The 21,290-nt window shown below is 37.7% G+C and overlaps 1 protein-coding gene across 1 annotated transcript in view; it reads left to right on the top strand.

Moving 5' to 3' along the window:
* Epg5 (ectopic P-granules autophagy protein 5) overlaps positions 1-21,290 on the top strand; it is a 1,526,775-nt gene that overhangs the window by 692,306 nt on the left and 813,179 nt on the right. The window contains exon 26 of the mRNA XM_090380318.1: positions 16,871-17,000. Within this exon, the coding sequence (XP_090236444.1) occupies positions 16,871-17,000 (130 nt within the window). The remainder of the gene's footprint in view (positions 1-16,870; positions 17,001-21,290) is intronic.

Here is a 21,290-nt window from a genome sequence, read left to right as displayed (position 1 = left end):
AGAACAGGCCAGTAATAGACCAGTTACCATACCAACCGGTGTTTCCTCAACAATAAAACCAAAATTGGCAGAAATTATGAAACTGCAACCATCACTCTCCACTGGAATGGATATTGATCAACAGCATGATTCAGACAACGGCATATTGGAACTACATGCAATTGATCAGATGGATGTGACACGTCCCATCTTTCCCAAGAAAGGCAAAACAAAAATAGATCGATACAAGCAAACTGCAACTAAAAAAGCTGTCACTTCCGAAAACAACCCATAAAGTTTCCTTGAATGGAATTGTAGAGGCCTTCGTAATACAAAAGATGATTTGCAGGATCTTATTTATCTGTATGAACCAGCTGGCATAGCTTTACAGGAAACATTTTTAAATTCAAGAGTGTCTCCTACCCTGAAAAATTATACTATCTTCAGATGTGACAGGAGTATTGACACGCCAGCTCATGGAGGGGTGGCTATTATTGTCAGAAACAATATTCCATCCTAATATGTTTCTCTTCCGACACCTTTTGAAGTAGTTGTAGTGCGCATTGTAATGGGTATCACTCTTACAATAGCTTCTATATATCTCCCTCCTAATTTTTCTCTCTCCTCAGATGAATTAGAAAATCTAATAAATCAGCTACCATCTCCGTTCTGCTTACGTGGGGACATCAATGCTCATCACCCACTATGGGGATGTCCATCAATAGACAAAAGGGGTAAAATAATAGAATCCCTGCTTGATGCTCATAACCTTACCCTGTTAAACACTGGCGAACATACCTGCATTAATTTTTTTAATGGATCCATGACTGCAATAGACCTTTCAATATGTTCTCCCTCCATATATGCCAATACAGAGTGGAAAGTTCTTGATTACCAACTAAATAGTGATCATCTACCAATTCTTTGCAAAATTCAGACACAAGTAAACTTGTCCCCAACCCACTTGGAAATTCCGTAGGGCAAGCTGGAATGAATATGCCTCCCAAATTCAGTTTGATGAAGATATAGTACAGTCCCAGCCAATAGATATTGTCATCGACCATGTAACCAAACAGATATTAGAAGCTGCGAATTCTACAACACCTAATTTTTTTCCTGAGAAAACAAAAAAAGCAATTATTGGTGGAATCAGGAATGCACACATTCTAAACAGACAAAAAATAGAGCCAGGAATCTTTTTCGAAAATTCCCTACAACAGGCTAATCTCATTAACTCTAAAAGACTCAAGGCCAAGTTCCGAAATAAGAAGAAAAACAAAAAAAGATGCCTGGATAAGTTTTACTTCCACGATTAACAAGGATATGGATGACAGACTCATCTGGAAGAAAATCCAATCACTTAATAGTAAATATGTGCAGTCCCCAGCTCCAATTCTAAACTGGAAAGAGCAGGAATTGTCTGCACCAACAGAAATTGCTAATGCATTAGCCGAATAATTTGCTAGTATATCAGCAATGTCCAGTTACAGCTGAACCTTTCAGAAAATTAAGCCATCTGCAGAACAGCATAAAATAAACTGCTCTACTCTGGCATCACACCTGTACAATCAGCCGTTCACTTTAGCAGAACTTTTAGAGTCTCTGAATAAAACACCCAGTACTGCTGCTGGTCCGGGTGCAGTATGCTGTATAATATTAAAAAAACTAAATAACAATGCAAATAAAACTCCCTTTTGGATTTCTACAATAGAATATTTTTAGAAAATTCTTATCTGCACTCTTGGCACCACTCAATTGTACTAGCATTTCCAAAGCTAGGGAAGAATCATACCAAGCCATATAATTACATGCCAATTTCACTGATTAGATATTTAGGCACAGGTGGCTAACGTGGTTTCTGGAAACTAGTAATCTGTTAAACCGAAACCAGTATGGGTTTTGGAAGAATCACTCAGCCTTAGACCTGATGATTAAAGCAGAAGCAAGCATTGCTTTTGTAAGGAGACAACTTCTTGTAATGGTTAATCTCGATATTGAGAAAACGTTCGATACCACTTGGCGATATGGTGTCCAATAGGACCTTCGTTCTTTTGGTTTGAGGGGAAAGTTACCCTATTTATACAAAACTTCCTTCACCACAGAACATTTCAGGTCAGATAAATGAACAGTGTATCCAAATCATTTGAATAAGAAGAAGGTGTATCGCAGGGTTCCATGCTAAATGCAACATTATTCGCAGTAAGAATTACAAATATGACACGAGATATACTAAAAACAGTTGAATCATACATGTTTGCTGATGACCTCATTATCTCTTGTCAGTCACAAACTATAAATGCCATTAAAAGGCAACTTCAACTATCCATTACCAAAATAGAATTGTGGGTCCAACGGAATGGCTATACCTTAGCAGAAAATAAATCAGCTGCAATTCATTTCTGTAAAATATGAAAATTACATCTGGATCTTGAAACATTTAAAAAACAACCCAGTTCCTCTTAACAACAATTTTCGTTTATTGGGTTTATATCTAGATAATAAAATTAGTTTCTCCAATCATATAGCCTATCTTAGAACCGCGTGTCTAAAGAAATTTAACATCTTATGAACTGTCTCTGCTAACTCCTGGGGTGCCGATAGATACTCTCTCTTACATATTTATAAAACTTTAATTCAGTCCCGATCAGATTTTGGATCACCTATTTATGACTCTGCAAGAAACAGTTCCTTGATACGTCTGAATACCATTCAACATAGTGCCCTAAGGTTAGCCGTGGAAGCCTTCAGAACATCTCCAACCTACTGCATGTATATTGAGGCAAATCAACCCCCGCTGCACCCCAGATGAAAATCCTTGCTATGTGACTATGCTGCAAAAATTAAACGTATTCCATCTCATCCCAGTTGAGAATACCTATTTAATTCTCAATATATAATGGTATACAGTAATTAACCTAATTAAAACTGCCCTGCAGGTCTTAGTTTGCAAGAACTAATTTCTAGTTGGAATTCAAAGATGTTGCTCCTCCTGAACGTTGGAACTAATTTCTGATTTCTAGTTGGAATTCAAAGAGGTTGCTCCTCCTGAACATCCCTGAAATCAATCCACACCTCCTTCTGATAATTTCTTTCTTAGATAGGGAAAAGGCTCCCTGTCAAACAACTTTCAGCAACTACATGAAGCCAACACCTTAGAAAACTCAGAGAAACTACTTATTTATACTGATGGCTCAAAAACAGATGAAACTGTTGGTTCTGCATCATTTTGATCCACCGTTTCAATAGCTGTGTCCCTTCCTACAGTGGCACACTATGGCCATAGTTGCTGATGCGCCTAATAAATCCCTAAACCAACCACAACAATCTTCCTACCAAATGCAGTATCTGTACTGCAGAATTATATGCAATAAAGCAAGCTCTTATATACACAGACTAATTAAGTGCAGTCACTGCATTTTTATGGCTCTAGCAAATAGAGAAGTTTTTGCTTTTTTATTGACGTAAATTGGCATATTAATTTATTTTTTAGAGTTGCTTTATATTCCTAGTAACAATACTTCAGTTTAAATTGAATTTAGATAGAGATTTTGTAGGTTATTACTTAGTATCAGTAAGGGTATCAAATCCATGTGTGGACAGGTTTTGCAGCTCCTGCAAACGAAAGTTTTTAATTATACTTAGCTGCTTTATTGACTTAATTGCTAGATTCAATTATTTTCTATAAGTAGTTTATAGACCTAGTCAAGCTCCAAGGTTTATTTTGAATTTAGATAGCGCTATTTGGAAAGTAAATAATACCTAGTGTCCGTAGATTAACCATTCGTAACTTGCTGCCATTTATACGATACGTGTGCTAACGTAAGGTTTAACGGAAAACTACATAGCATAGGGTTTAACGGAAAACTAGATAGCGAGTATAGTAGTATCAATTCATCAATAAAATTTATTAATCTTATTAAATTTCATTGTCAATAGAATTGTACTTTTTTAACTAAATAAATATAGCGACCTAGTTATTACAAATGTAACAACATAAATTAATAAATATAAGTTGACAGGAGATAAGAAAGTCATATAATGTATGACTTTCTTACTCAGAGACAATATTCGATACTGAAATACTTATATATAGTGTCATAACTACATTGGGTTATATTTTGTATTGGAATTTTATCGAACTTGAATAGAATTCATGACTCAGACCAGAGCAGCAAAGCAAAAGGCTCAAACTAGTGGAAGTGCTGTGGCTCAGGGGACAACTGAGGGGGGGGGGGAGTTGTCCTCTGAATCACAGTCTATTGAAATGCACTGCTTGTTTGATGTTTGTGGATCAATCAGAAACAGGACATGATATTGCCAAGGGGAATGTCTTTGTGTGTGTGTGTGTGCACGATGTAAGGAGTGCAGGGAAATCAGGTGCCAACTCGGCATTGTTATAGGCTTATATGAGAGCTTGAAGGACAGGGTGGATGCCCTCGAAGGATTTAAATTGAGGGGCTCATCAAGGTCTCAGCTGCCCAGATCAATGCCAAAGCTTGCACTTCAATATCACGCAACACAGCGACAACCCCCAAGGCAGAATGCGCTGGTCCCACAGGAACTAGTAGTTCTCGGTGACTCTATTGTCAGGGAAACGGGGAACATATTGTGCAAAAATGATAGATGGAACAGGACCAGAGTATGTCTGCCAGGGGCAAAGGTTGATGACATTGTAGGGCAGATATCATCCTTTAAGGGCACAAAAGGTGATATTTTTGTACACGTTGACACTAATGATATTAAGAGTAGGAGACGGGCAGAATTACTTAACAAGTACAAGACAATGCTGAAAAAAAAAGCCGTGAGTTAGGATTGAATTTGAAAGTGTCCGCAATTCTGCCCAGACACAATAGGAGGGAATATATGATGAGGAGCCATGTCGATCAATTCGTCCCGGGAGAGATTCTGCAAGGCTTAAGGGGTAGAATTAGGTAAAGAAAGGGGCAGTGTTAGGTGGGTGGGAAAACTGCTAGCTTGGGGGATACAAGGACTAATAGATTAACAGTAGCCACTGGCAGAGGTGAAAGTGATTCTTGCACTGCTTCTATTGGAATGAGCAGAAGCCTGGAAAACAAGATGCAGGATGTTTCAGAGACTGCTGGGAGTCATTGCGGTACAAGTAAACACATTGGTTGTGTTAGGGTAGCAAAGAAAAAGAACAGGTGCATTTATACTTGTGTGTACACCAATGCTAGGCGTTTGGTAAATAAATTTGATGAATTTGTGGTATTGCTCAAAGCATCAAAGGCGGATATTGTTGGGATATCAGAGACGTCGTGTGACACAGATAAAAGAAACACAGAACTGGAATTTGGGGTGTACAACGTCTACAGAAAGGCTAGAGAGGATAGGAAGGGAGGAGGAGTTATGCTATTAGTTAAGAAACACCATAAAATCCAAGGAAGTGAAGCCAGTCGACATCGCTGGACAGTGCTGTGTCGAGTCAGTTTGGTGTGACATAAGCATTGGGAGATCAAAATTGAGAGTAGGGGTGTGCTATAGGCCTAATGACTCTGATGAGTATAATAAGCAACTGTACAGGAAATAGAGTGGGCCAGTAAATCAGAGAGTCTTATAATGGGGTATTTTATTTTCCCAGATATTGACTGGAATTTGGGGGCTGGTCACTCACACACTAGCAAGGCTTTTGTGGATTTATTGGATGATTGTTTTCTACATCAGCATGTTCGGGAGGCAACTAGAGGGAGTAATACTCTTGATTTAATTATCAGTAGTGATTCTTCATGCATTAAGAATCTGCTTATTAGTAAAATAATAAGAGGAGTTTACCTCAATATAGTGCGTAGAACACTTCCTTATGATACCCTCCAGAAATTAAAACGGAAAAAACGAAAAAATCGACAACTTACCGGTACATTAGAGTAAGATATAAATAATTAAATAATCAATTTAACACAATTCAAATCAATTTAAAACAATTAAAAATCAAATTAACGCATTTAAAAGAATCTAACGAAAATATTCAAAACGATTTTCCTTCCTTAAGGACATAAGGACATTATTATACAAAGGGTAGATAAAGGAGATACGGTGGTAATACTAGATAAACATGATTATATTAATAACTTAGATTCAGTTGTGTCAGATACCTCCACTTATCGTGAAGTAGACCCAGCACTGTTTACCAATTTGTTCAATCAATACAATAAAATGTTAACCACATATCGAAAAAACGACTACATTACTATGGTTCAATTAAAGGAATTGAAGTCCAGAACATACAATATTCCTGCACTTTTCGGTCAGGTAAAATTACACAAGACTGGGTTTCCTATTCGACCTATTGTTTCCTACAGGAACTTGGCATTTTCATCCTTAGCCACATATGTATATAACATTATAAAACCCTTTAGACAGGTAATACAATTTGGGATTAAGAACTACGATACATTATTTAATAAGCTTAAAGACTGTAGACTCGGCGACAATGACAATTTATTCTCACTAGATTTTACCTCATTATATGCGAATGTAAACGTTGAATACACATTAGATATTTGGGATATGTTAAATAAAAACTCGACACTGATTAATCATACGAAGCTACCTATTAAGGAAATTTTTCACTTAATTAAACTGTTAGTTGAGGCTAACTACATCACCTTTCGAGACAAGGTGTACAAACAAATTTTTGGATTACCAATGGGTTTGAGCCTGAGTGGCTTAATGTCAGAGATCTCAACGATTGAGCAGATACATTTGACACCTTTTCAACCCCGTATCACATACTATGGGAGGTATTTAGACGATGTTCTAGTTATTACCAATAGTAATACTATCCAAGACATTTTACATTCGTTTAATAATATTCATTCTAGACTCAAGTTTACATTGGAAAGGGAGGATACGGATACAAAGTCATTAAACTTTCTAAATTTCACGCTTACCCGGGACTCGAATAAAATACAATTTAGCATCTATCGAAAACCTACAAACACCGGTATGCTTTTACATTATAATAGTTATCACACGTTCACCTACAAAAGATCGATTATCTTTAATCAATTTCTTAATGCCTATAAATATTCAACGACGGATTCTGCTTTGGACTCAGAAATACAAATATTAACTAGCAGATCCTTAAACAGGGGTTATTCCATTACCACAATAAACCGAATTAGGGTACAAGCTAAGGATAGGATACAAAATACTACACCAATCAATAATAGTAATATCAAAAAATACTTTATTTCTGTCCTATATGTTGAACAGTGGCACAAACAGCTTAACAGATTCTTTAAAGATACCGAATTTAAAATTGTAGCTAGGCCTATATGGAAGTTACACACTATACTGAACAATCGCTCAGTTCTTTCAGCGTTCGCAACACAAATTAATGATCTGGTATACAACATTTCTTGTGGTGATTGCGACTCGTCTTATCAAGGTTCGACCCGATTTTCTCTTAATATTCATGTAAATCAACATGAAGCCTCAGTTCGTGCTTCTCATTCAGCAGCCTCAGAATTAGCCTTTCATGCCATTAAAGAAAAACATACTTTCTTATTTAACGAGGCCAAAATACTTAACGTTCAACGTAATTATACACGACTATTAATTGCAGAAACCGTTGAAATAAAATTACGTGAGAATTCTGTTAATGTTCAGCGGCCATATTTGATCTCCGATGCGTGGACCTTTAAGCGCATGCGCGAAGACAAATAATCTCTATTTAAGTATCAGTTTTAACCCGATTCGGTAATTTTCATTCCTGTGATCACGACATAAGGAAGGAAAATCGTTTTGAATATTTTCGTTAGATTCCTTTAATTGCGTTAATTTGATTTTTAATTGTTTTAAATTGATTTGAATTGTGTTAAATTGATTATTTAATTATTTATATCTTACTCTAATGTTACCGGTAAGTTGTCGATTTTTTCGTTTTTCCGTTTTAATTTCTGGAGGGTATCATAAGGAAGTGTTCTACGCAATATATTGATGTAAATTCCTCTTATTATTTTACTAATATTATTATCAACGTAGAACATTTTGAGTAGTACAGCTCTGATTCATACTATCTAATTAAGAATCTGCATAGAGGAACCACTAGGTGGCAGTGATCACAGTGTGCTGAAGTGGGATTTACTCAAAGAGGTAACTACCATTAGGGGTAAAGGGAAGGGTTATTGCTTTTGTAAAGGCGACTACAAGGGTCTGAGACAGTATTTAAATTCTCATTGGGAAAAACTGATGTTACCAACAGCAAATTCAAAATGGGAAGCATTCAAGGAACTTATCTTGTAAACTACTAGGCTTTACATACCAAGTAAGAAATATTGTTCAAGGTTTAGGCCTAAATGGATGAAACAGAAGCCTATGATAGGTATAAGCTGGTCTCTAACCAAGGCGAAGACAGAATACGAGAACTATTTGGCGAGGGATGCAAAGAAAAACAGCAAAGAGTTCTTTACTTATGTAAACTCTAGAAGGAAGGGGATGAATTAGATTGGTCCACTTGATATCGATGGTTCAACTATTGATGATCCTGCTCAGGTAGCTAACAAACTAAATGAATATTTTGCATCGACATTCACACATGAGGAGTTATTCAGCAAGGGGAATGCCAGAGGTGTATTCAACTCTGGCAGTAAGCTGGATAATCTTGCAATAACTGAGAGTAAAGTGGAGGAGAAATTGTTGAAGATAAACACAAGAAAGGCACCTGGGGTGAATGGGATCTATCCAATTATACTAAAGGAGGCAGCAAAGGAAGTAAGCAAACCCTTAGCCATAATTATGAGAGCTTCCTTGGACTCAGGGAAGGTACCCATAGACTGGAGACGTGCAAATGTGACCCCAATTCACAAAGGAGGATCAAAGGCTGACACAAGTAATTATAGACCTGTGAGTTTAACTTCTGTTCCAGGAAAATTAATGGAGGCACTGGTTAAAGAAGCACTGCAGGATCATCTAGAAAAAACTTCAGCTTTAGCTTGGACACAGCATGGTTTTGTTAAGGGAAATCTTGCCTGACCAATTTGATTGGATACTATGATGCAGTCACAAATGATATGCATGCACGGAATAACTTTGATATTATATACTTGTATCTTAGAAAGGCCTTTGATACTGTTGCACATGGAAGACTGCTGCACAAATTGGAGCAGTGTGGTTTTGGAGGCAAATTGCTGCTATGGATAAAGGGGTGGTTGAGGGGGAGAAGACAGAGAGTGGTAATCAGTAGACACTGCTCATCGTGGACTAATGTTATTAGTGGAGTCCCTCAGGGTTCAGTGTTGGGTCTATTATTGTTTTCTGTATTTATAAATAATATTGATGAGGGTATATCAGGCTTAATGTCCAAGTTTGCAGACGATACAAAGGTTGGCAGGGTTGTTAAGGACACTACTGACACTATACTGCTGCAACAGGATCTGGAAAGGTTGAGCAGATGGGCTGAGAGGTGGCAAATGAAGTTTAACATTGACAAATGTAAAGTACTATATATGGAAAACAGCAATCCCAGAGCAACGTATCAATTTTGTGGTACAATACTGACAGTGGTAGAGAATGAAAAGGTCCTGGGGGTACTTGTGCAGACAGATATGAAGTTCTCTGAGCAGTGCAGATGGGCTGCAAGAGTAGCTCATTATGTCTTATCACTGATATACAGGAATTTTTCTATCAGGGATAAGGAGGTGATTATTCCCTTGTATAAGGCAATGGTCAGGCCACATCTTGAGTACTGTATATAGATCTGGAGGCTTCATTTCAGGAAGGATATAGAGCTGGTGGAACGAGTACAGAGAACGGCAACAAGATTAGTGAATGGAACAAAGGGTTGTCCTTACGAAGAAAGGCTTAAGTTTTGCAAATTACAGTGTCTGGAGACTAGGCACCGGCGAGGTGATCTGGTAGAGGTGTGTAAAGCCTTGTATGGTTTGAGCATGCTCAATGCTGATGGGATTTTGCCTCTTGCTCAGAATAATCACCTGAGAGGGCATAAATTCAAATTGAGGAAAGACAGATGTACGATCGATGTGCAGAAATTTGCCTTTAGCCAGCAGGTAGTTGGTTTGTGGAACAGACTTCCATCCCTTGTTGTGGAAGTTGATAGCCTAAATAAATTTAAGGCTCAGCTTCCACCCACGGTAAACAATGCCCTCTATGTTGACGATTCTGCTATATTTTGTCATTCATGCAATATGAGGGTCATTGAAAGGCAACTGCAGAAAACAATTGATCATCTTACAGCTTGGTCTTTGGCTAATGGGTTCAGATTTTCATCACAGAAGAATGTTTGTGTACACTTCTGTCGCAAATGTAATATTCATCCTGACCCAGAATTAAGGGTTGGGCAAAACAACATCCCAGTTGTAGCAGAATACAAATTCCTTGGACTTATTTTTGACAAGAAGCTGACATTTTTACAACATATTCATCAGGCTTAGGACAAGGTGTGTTAAAGGGCTTAACATCCTTCGTGCCCTTTCGTCAACTTCGTGGGGCGCACCTCGTATTACCCTTATTCGTCTTTACTGAGCACTTGTCTGTTCCAAACTCGATTATGGATCTCAGGTTTATGGTTCTGCTAGAGATAGTGTACTTCGGTGGTTAGATCCAATCCACCATCAGGCCATGCGGACAGCCACTGGTGCTTTTCACACATCTCCTGTCCAACGCCTTTACGTTGAAGGTAATGAACCATCTCTAGATTTTCGACGTAAGCAGTTGTACTTACAGTACGCCTTCAAATTGAAATCCCTGCCCGATCATCCCACGGGGCATCCATTTTTGAGCCATGCTGGGAAAACCTCTACAACACCCATTGGACTGCCAACAAACCTTTTGGTATTCGAATTCAAGGGCTATTGAATGAACTAGACATGACAGTAGACAGCGCTGCCCAGTTACCCAGGCAATTCCTTCCACCCTGGCATGCCTATTTTCCAACTTGTGACTTCTCCCTTAAGATCTGGGAGAAGGCTACTACAATGCCATCTGTCTACCAGCAACTCTTTGCATCACATAGTCAGCAGTATTCTGACTTTCTGCCAATCTATATAGATGGCTCAAAGTTAGAATGTTATGTGGGATCTGCTGTTGTGTTCCCTCAAAACACATTATCCAATAAGATCCTGCAGAGTTGCATGCAATAGTAGCAGTAGTAGTGGCATGTGATGCAAGAAAGCAAGTATATGAGCTTATGCAGCATCACCAAAAAAAAAAAAAAAGAATCACACCATTCCCTCCAAATGCCTGTCCAGTTCCTCCTTAAATTTATTCAACCTATCAATTTCCACAACGATTTATGAAAGTTTGTTCCAGCAATTAACCACCCGCTGGCTAAAGGCAAATTTCCGCACATCTATTCTACATCTGTCTTTTCTTAATTTGAATTTATGCCCCCTTAGGTTCGTAATCTGAACAAGTGGAAGGATCCAATCAGAATTCAGCATGCTCAACCCATTCAAGGCTTTATACGCCTCAATCAGATCACCGTGCAGGTGCCTAGTCTCCAGCCACTGCAATTTGCAGAACTTTAGCCTCTCTTGGTAAGAGAATCCCTTCATTCTTCTCACTAATCTTGTTGCCCTTCTCTGTACATGCTCAAGCAAATCAACATCCTTCCTAAAATGAGGCCTCCAGACCTGTAAGCAGTACTCAAAGCGTTCCTTGACCATTGCCTTATACAGAGGGACAATCACCTCCTTAGGTTTTCCCAGTAACTTACCCTTAATACCATTCCTTAATAGCTTTTCTCTGCTAGCAAAATTCCTATATATCATTGACAAAACCCCATGACCTGCCTGGCAGCCTGTCTGCATTGCTCAGAAAACTTCATATCTGACTGCACAATTACTCCCAGGTCTTTTTCATTTTCTACCACCTTAAGTGTAGTACCACACAGTTGGTACTTTTCTCTCGGGTTACTTCTACCCATATGCAGTACTTTGCATTTGTCAAGGTTAAACTTCAGTTGCCACTTCTTAGCCCATCTGCCCAAATTATCTAGATCCTGTTGCAGTAGCACACTGCCATTACTGTCATTAACAACCCTGCCAACCTTTGTATCATCTGCAAACTTCGACATTAAGCCTGATATACCTTCATCAATATCATTGATAAATATACAAACAAAACAACAGTGGACCCAACACCGAACCCTGTGGGACTCCACTAATTACATTAGTCCACGAAGAGCAGCACCCATTGATTACCATCCTCTGTCTTCTCCCACTCGACCATCCTTTTATTCAGTGTAGGAACTTACCCTTAATACCATTCTGCTCCAATTTGTACAATAGTCTTCCATGTGCAACAGTGTCAAAAGCTTTCCTGAAATCCAAATATATGATATCAAAATTATTTTTTGTGTCTAGTTCCTTTGTAACCACATCATAATAACCAATCAAATTGATTAGACAAGACTTTCCCTTAACAAACCCATGCTGTGTCTGAATTATTGCTGCAGCCTTGTCTAGATGATCCTGCAATGCATCTTTAACCAGTGACTCCATTACCCGGAACAGAAATTATACTAACTGGTCTGTAATTACTCGTATCACCTTTCGATCCTCCTTTGTGAATCAGGGATACATTTGCACATCCCCAGTCCGTGGGGACCTCCCCCCGAGTCCAAGAATGCTCTCATAATTATGGCTAAGGGTTTGCTTAGTTGCTTTGCCGCCTCCTTTAATTTAACTGGGTAGATCCCATCCACCCCAGGTGCTTTTCTTATGTTTAACTTCAACAATTTCTCCTCCACTTTGCTCTCAGTTATTACAAAATCATTAAGTATCCTGCTACAATTTGATAACCTTCTGCCATTTCCAAACCTTAATAACTCCTCGTGTGTGAATATAGATGCAAAATACTCATTCAGTTTGTTTCCCAACTGGGCTGGATCATCAACAGTCGATCCATCGATATCAAGTGGACTAATCAGATTCATCCCCTTCCTTTTACAGTTTATATAAGTAAAGAAATCCTTGCTGTTTTTCTTAGCATCTTTTGCCAAGGATTTCTCGTAATCTGCCTTCGCCTGCCTAACCTCCTTTGTGACCTGGTTACAGACTAGCCTCTATCTGCCATAGGCTTTCTGAGTCGCTTGATAATTTATATGCATCCCATGCATTTTTCTTCTCTGTTACGAGTCTCATTAGTTCATTTGATAACCATTTAGGCCTTGAACGGTATTTCTTAATAGGTATGAAACTTTTAGTAGCATCCACGATTAATTCCTTGAATGCTTCCCACTTAGAATTTACTGTTGGTAACATCGTCAATTGATCCCACTGTACAGAATTTAAAAACTGTGTGAGACCACTGTACTCATGTTTATGGAAGCAAAAAACCCTTTCCTTTACCCCTGATGGTAAATAAATCTTTTAAGTAAATCCCAGATCAGTACACTGTGATCACTTCCACCTAGTGGTTCCTTTATCTGGAAATTCTTAATACACGAATGTTCACTGCTGATAACCAGATCAAGAGTATTACTCTCTTTGGTTGCATCTCGAACATGCTGCTGCAGAAAACAATCATCCAATAAATCCACAAAAGTCTGACTAGTGTGTGATTGACCAACCCACAAGTTCCAGTCAATATCTGGGAAGTTAAAATCCCCCATTATAAGACATTCTGATTTACTAGCCCACTCTGTTTCTGTGTACAATTGTTCATTGTACTCATTTGAATCATTAGGCATATAACACACTCCTAGTCTTATTTTTGCTTTCGCAGTGCTTATGTAATGCCAAACTGACTGAACAGTGCACTGTTCATCTATATCAACTGGGTGCACTTCGTTTGATTTGATGTTTTTCTTAATTAGCAGCATAACACCTCCTCCCTTCCTTTCCTGTCTATCCTTTCTGTACACATTGTACTCCCAAAATTCCAGTTCTGCATTCCTTATATCTGGGTGACACCAGGTCTCTGCTATCCCAACAATATCTGCCTTTGATGTCTTGACCACACTTCAAATTCATCAAATTTTTTTACTATACATCTAGCATTGGTATACATGCAAGCGTACATGCACCTATTCCTATTCCTAGTTACCCTAACACATCCCATATACCCACCTATTTCACGATGACTGCCATCCGTCTCTGAAACCCCCAACACCCCTCGCTCCAGGTCGCTACTTATTCTAATAGAAGTTGTGCAAGAATCGCTTTCACCTCTGCCTGCGGCTACTGTTAAACTATTAGTCCTTGTATACCCCCAAGCTTGCAGTTTTCCGACCCACCTAACACTGCCTTGATAGCATCAGCAAATATTCTTGCACCCTTTCTATTTAAGTGTATCCCATCCCTGTAGAAGCAGTCTCTCCTGTTAACAAGTACAGACGAGGCTGAAAAAAATTCTGTCCCTTGAGCCTTGCACAATCTTTCCAGGGCCGAATTAATAGAAACAGCCCTATATCGCATTAAAAATCGCGAGTACCAGAGGTATATGATTCATTGTGATTCATTAATCGTATTACAGGCTCTAGTATCGGTGAGTTATAACCCTCATCCGATCCTGTCCAGGATCCAGTAGATTCTTTTTTCTCTCGCAGAATTAGAATTTGATATTCGCTTTTGCTTGATCCCAAGCCACATTGGGATCCGGGGAAATGAATTAGCTGATACCACTTCCAAATCAGCCACTTCCCTGGATAATCATTGCCTGTCATTCCCCTGTACAGACTACAGGCAAATAATACGCTCTAAATTATATTCCCAATGGCAAGATTCCTGGCACAGACAGGCTATAAATAAACTTTGTCATATTAAGTCTGTAATCATCCAATGGCAGTCCAGTCTACGCAGGGTTCTAAGAGAGGAAGTTGTTCTTGCTCGGCTCTGCATAGTTCATAGTCATCTAACAAATTCCTATTTGCTGAGGGCGGATGATCCACCTATGTGCGAGATGTGTAACATTAATTTAACCGTCAGTCATATTTTTATAGAAGCACAACGCTTGTGTTTTACCGCTTTTAATAATTTGACTGAACCATTTACACTCAGTCAGATAGTAGGTGACGGAGACAATATGTCTGACGTTTTTAACTTTTTACAATCTATTAATTTGTATACAAATATCTAAGTTTTATACTTTATATGCTTTTACTTTATACCTTTTTTTTACATAATAGTTAATTGCCTGATGCGGTAGCCTAGGCTACCAAAATGTTTAGTAGCCTTATAAATTTGATTTGGTGCATTATAGATAATAGGTGACGGAGACAATATGTCTGACGTTTTTAACTTTTTACAATCTGTTAATTTGTATACAAATATTTAAGTTTTATACTTTATATGCATTTACTTTATACCTTTGTTTTTTACCTAATAGTTAATTGCTTGACGCGGTAGCCTAGGCTACCAAAATGTTTAGTAGCCTTATAAATTTGATTTGGTGCATTATGGCCTTAGCTGCCAATGTGCCATTAAAACCAAATCAAATCCAATCGAAATCTGGCAATTATACTTGAAAGGTAAAACTTGTTGACGTTATGTCTCTCTGCTCTTTCTTTTTTGTAATTTTATAATTTGGAAATTTTTGTAATTTTTCCGGAGCATGACATAAAAAAAAATAATTAATTAATAATTCTGTTAAATGTTCATCGAACATTTCTTTTTTGCTTCAATCAAATTCAATCAAATTTGCGAGTGCTGCATAAGCATTTAGGGAAATTTTGTAGAGTTCCGTGGAATGCCACCCTTACGTAATTCGAGGAGTGGCTGTAAATAAATAAAAGCTCCTTAAGAACTGTCACCATCCTAGCAATTGCTTTTGCAGTGTAACACCTTACAAAAAAAAATTGGAAATAAAATTTAATAAACACTGGCCAACTAATCAGATTGCTAATCATGTATTGTGTTTCATTACTGAATATTGTATAAAAATAAAAATTACAAAATAGATTGAACATAAAAATAACAAAATTAGAAGGTTAAAAATATAACGTATAAAATTCAGAGCAGATTTTAACACACCTGCTTTCTTTGTCTAAGTAAAAACTAAAATTTATGGTGCATATTTATCTTCCTGAAAAATCACTATTGAAGAATCTAGGCACTGCTGATCACTGGAGTCTCTGAGAATCAGATACTCCCATTCATATTTATGGTCTGGAATAGGTTCATTTATGAAAGTTTGGATGAAAATCAGTTGTTATTGGCTAAGAAATGTTACTCTTAAATATTACTCATTTTAGATAACCGTATAGTACATCCACCATTTATTCACTCGTATCTAGAGATGGTAAAATAAAAGCTTATGGCCTACTTATGAGAAAACTCAGTGTACTCAAGGCTAAGTGAATAATATGGGGGATAGTCATTACATATTCCCTACAGTTGTTATGAACTTGTTTACAAAATGAACCTGACCCAGTCATTCCCTTAGTTGAAAGAATTTTGTAATGAAGGTATGTTCTTCTCCCATAACTGTGCTGCATTGAAAATGTACTTGTTTATTTCTTCCCTATGCTTGCACAGTCTTTTACTGCACTGATAACAATATGAATGAAAATTTTTCTTAAATGTAATTTCTGATATGAAATGCTTTGTGATGTTGTTCAGTGAAAAATGTAATGGGCTAGAAGTCCTTTACATGTTCAGTTGGAGGGATGGTGTGATCCAGATAGGTTTTTCTTAAATGTGAAATTCAAAATGATATTATTTATTAGGAAAGAATTAGTCAAATGTAATACTTTTTTCTATTGAAATGAAAATTTTGCTTTAGATTATTATTTATTTTTTTTATCATTTAGAGTTACTCTTTCTATGCTACTATATGAGTGGAGTTGCATACAGAATTATGAGAGAAGTACTGATTAGTTATTCTCTGAATGTTCTTTTATTGATGTTGAATTCCAGTTTGGATTATGTTTAACTTACAGCTTACTTTTTTTTTTTTTTTTATGAAACAGATACTATTTTCTTATATCAATATGGAACAAGTAAAAATAACTTTAAGTGCCCTTCAGAAGACATGGCGACCTTATAAAGGAGTGAACTTTTCTTATGAAAAAATTGAATTAAGGGATCAAGATGAGACTGGTAAGAATATTCACTTTGAAGTTCTTCACATTAAGAAAATAATTTTTTACAGTAGATATCATATAATTTCATTTGTGTTACATTGGAACTGGGAAGAAATTTTTATTTTCTTTTCCAGGTATTTTTATTTCATCAACCTCTGTATGTTTGATAAATTTGCTGTTTTACTTAGAAACTACATATAACTGTTTCATTAAATATGAAGTAGCTAGTATATTTCCTTGCAGGTTCAATGGGAAATTGTTTAATTTTAGCTTTCTATACTTAGACTAATAATATTTTAGGGAAGGTAGCCAAACTATTTAAAATTCTCTGTAACTTTGGTTAGTGCAATGGCATCATTACTGCATGGTTGAATTTTTAGACAAACCAAAGTACATGGACATCATTATTGTAACATCCCATATTGTGAAATATTTCATGAGTTACGTTACTTAAATGTCAAATAAGTAATGCTTCTCCATTAGAGAAGACTGCTGTTATTTATTTTAAGTTGAGTACCACCACTCAGACAGAACTTTTCGAAACTTTTGACTTCTCATCAGTGAGTGGGTACCTACCTGCTTATTAGTCTAAGCCAGTGGTCTCCAACCTGCAGGCTGGACATGGCCCGCATGGAAAGTCAACTAAAACAGCATTTTAGAATCATGCCACTGCATGTACAGGCATGCAAGCGTCAAGCTTGACTGTATGAAACGTGCACCTGTAGTCTAGTGCAGTTATATGACTATGTATGCTAAATGCAGTTATATTTGTATCAACCTTTTCATATTATGAAATTCTACTAACACAAAATCAAGGAAATCCATGTATTGGAAGCATCACTGGAATTGGAAAAAAGTGATGTAATGTAAAACTGATAACACTACAATGTGCATTTGATTTAAAAAAAAAAAAAGTTTGTTTATTTAATAGTTTTAGGGAAAAATATCGGGTACAGCATGTTTACTGGATGTATATTCGATCTTCTAATGAAATTTCAAGAAAATATATTCATTGTTAGTTCTGTTATAAACTCCAAAACTTGTTTGTAAAAGAAAAAAAATATCATCTTCTGTGAATAACGGATGGTTTTTGGTAATGTGTATTGTTACAAAAGTTACAATATTTTGTAACAATACAAAGAAAGCTACGACTAACGGATTGTTCACAAAATATTGTTACAAAATATTACAATATAACCTTGGTGTGCATTTGATGTTATCACAAAGGAAAAATTGTTTTTTAGTACAATCTGAAAAAGTTTGCCATTCAGGGTCATATGCTGTTCAAAGTCTGCATTTCCTTTTCTGAGCTGCAATAAAAAGATATACCCTATTGAAAAATTATACTATATAATATCGGTGTAAATACACCATAGTTTACCTTTAAATTTAACTACATTAGCATTAGCATTAGTAGAGGCATTTGATGCAAGAAAGCAAGCTTATGCAGCATCAGCCAAAAAAAATAAAATAAATAAATAGATAAAAAATAACCACTTCCACTTCACCCCTCTGTTCGTTCGAAATACCTGACCAGCTGAGCCTTAAACCTATTTAGGCTATCAACTTCCACGACAAGGGATGGAAGTCTGTTCCACCAACCAACCACCCGCTGGCTAAACACAAATTTCCTCACGTCTATCCTACATCCGTCTTTCCTCAATTTGAATTTATGCCCTCTCAGATGATTATTCTGAGCAAGAGGAAGAATCCCATCAGCATTGAGCATGCTCAAACCATTCAAGGCTTTATACACCTCTATCAGATCACCTCGCTGGTGCCTAGTCTCCAGACACTGTAATTTGCAAAACGTAAGCCTTTCTTCGTAAGAGCACCCCTTTGTTCCATTCACTAATCTTGTTGCCCTTCTCTGTACTCGTTCCAGCATCTCTACATCCTTCTTGAAATGAGGCCTCCAGACCTGCATACAGTACTCTAGGTGTGGCCTGACCATTGCCTTATACAAGGGAATAATCACCTCCTTATCCCTGCTAGAAAAATTCCTATATATCATCGACAATACACCATGAGCTACTCTTGCAGCCCGTCTGCACTCCTCAGAAAACTTCATATCTGCCTGCACAACCACTCCCATGTCCCTTTCAATTTCTACAACTGTCAGTGTAATACCACAAGTTGATACGTTGCTCTGTGGTTGCTGTTTCCCATATGTAGTACTTTACATTTGTCAATGTTAAACTTCATTTGCCACCTCTCAGCCCATCTGCTCAACCTTTCCAGATCCTGTTGCAGTAGCATAGTGTCAGTAGTGTTCTTGACAACCCTGCCAACTTTGTATCGTCTGAAAACGTGGACATTAAGCTTGATTTACCATCATCAATATCATTTATAAATACAGAAAACAATAATGGACCCAATACTGAACCCTGAGGTACTCCACAAATAACATTAGTCCACGATGAGCAGTGTCCATTGATTACCACTCTCTGTCTTCTCCCCCTCAACCACCCCTTTATCCATAGCAGCAATTTGCCTCCAATGCCATGCTGCTCCAATTTGTGCAGCAGTCTTCCATGTGCAACAGTATCAAAAGCCTTTGTTGGTGACTCTATTGTCAGGGAAACGGGAAACATGCTTTGTAAAAAGGATAGGTATAACAGGACCAGGGTATGTCTGTCAGGGGCAAAGGTTAATGACGTTGTAGAGCGGATATCATCTTTTAAGGGCACAAAAGGTGATATAGTTGTACACGTTGGCACTAATGATATTAAGAGTAGGAGACCGGCGGAATTACTTAACAAGTACAGGTCACTGTTGAAAAAAAACCGTGAATTAGGGTTGAATTTGAAAGTGTCTGCAATTCTGCCCAGACACGATAAGAGGGAGTATATGATGAAAGCCCTGTTGATCAATTCGGCCCTGGAAGGATTGTGCAAGGCTCAAGGGGTAGAATTTTTTTCAGCCTGGTCTGTACTTGTTAACAGGAGAGACTGCTTCTACAGGGATGGGATACACTTAAATAGAAAGGGTGCAAGAATGTTTGCTGATGCTATCGAGGCAGTGTTAGGTGGGTCGGAAAACTGCTAGATTGGGGGGATACAAGGACTAATAGATTAACAGTAGCCACTGGCAGAGGTGAAAGTGATTCTTGCACTACTTCTATTGGAATGAGCCGCAGCCTGGAAAATAAGATGCAGGATATTTCAGAGACTGCTGGGAATCATTGCGGTACAAATAAACACATAGGTTGTGTTAGGGTAGCTAAGAAAAAGAACAGGTGCATGTATACTTGCGTGTACACCAAAGCTAGGAGTTTAGTAAATAAATTTGATGAATTTGAGGTTTTGCTCAAAACATCAAAGGCAGATATTGTGTGGATTTCAGAGACGTAGTGTCACACAGATATAAGGAATGCAGAACTGGAATTTGGGGAGTACAATGTCTACAGAAAGGATAGACAGGATAGGAAGGGAGGAGGGGTTATGCTATTAGTTAAGAAATACATAAAATCCAAGGAAGTGAAGCCAGTCGACATTGCTGGACAGTGCAGTGTCGAGTCAGTTTGGTGTGACATAAGCATTGGGAGATCAAAATAGAGTGTAGGAGTGTGCTATAGGCCTAATGACTCTGATGAGTATAATAAGAAACTGTACGAGGAAATAGAGTGGGCCAGTAAATCAGAGAGTCTTATAATGGGGGGATTTTGATTTCCCACATATTGACTGGAATTTGGGGGCTGGTCACTCACACACTAGCAAGGCTTTTGTGGATTTATTGGATGATTGTTTTCTACATCAGCATGTTCAGGAGGCAACTAGAGGGAGTAATACTCTTGATTTGATTATCAGTAATGATTCTTCATGCATTAAGGATCTGCAGGTAAATGAACCACTAGGTGGCAGTGATCATAGTGTGCTGAAGTGGGATTTACTCAAAGAGGTAACTACCATTAGGTGTAAAGGGAAGGGTTGGTGAGACAGTATTGAAATTCTATACAGTGGGACCAACTTGATGATGTTACCAACAGCAAATTCAAAATGGGAAGCATTCAAAGAACTTATCTTGGAAGCTACTAGGCTTTACATACCAACTAAGAAATATTGTTCATGGTTTAGGCCTAAGTGGATGTTAGATGAACTAATGAGACATATGGCAGAGAAGAAAAATGCATGGGATATATACAAATTAACACGTGACACAGAAGCCTATGATAGATACAAGTTGATCTGTAACCAAGTTACAAAGGAGGTTAGGCAGGTGAAGGCAGATTACGAGAAATCTTTGGCAAGGGATGCAAAGAAAAACAGCAAAGAGTTCTTTACTTATGTAAACTCTAGAAGGAAGG

This window comes from Mastigoproctus giganteus, chromosome 8 (genome assembly GCF_048544385.1).
Source record: "Mastigoproctus giganteus isolate SK-2022 chromosome 8, ASM4854438v1, whole genome shotgun sequence".
In the NCBI taxonomy this organism is placed as follows: domain Eukaryota; kingdom Metazoa; phylum Arthropoda; class Arachnida; order Uropygi; family Thelyphonidae; genus Mastigoproctus; species Mastigoproctus giganteus.
This window is presented reverse-complemented; position numbering and strand designations above follow the sequence as displayed.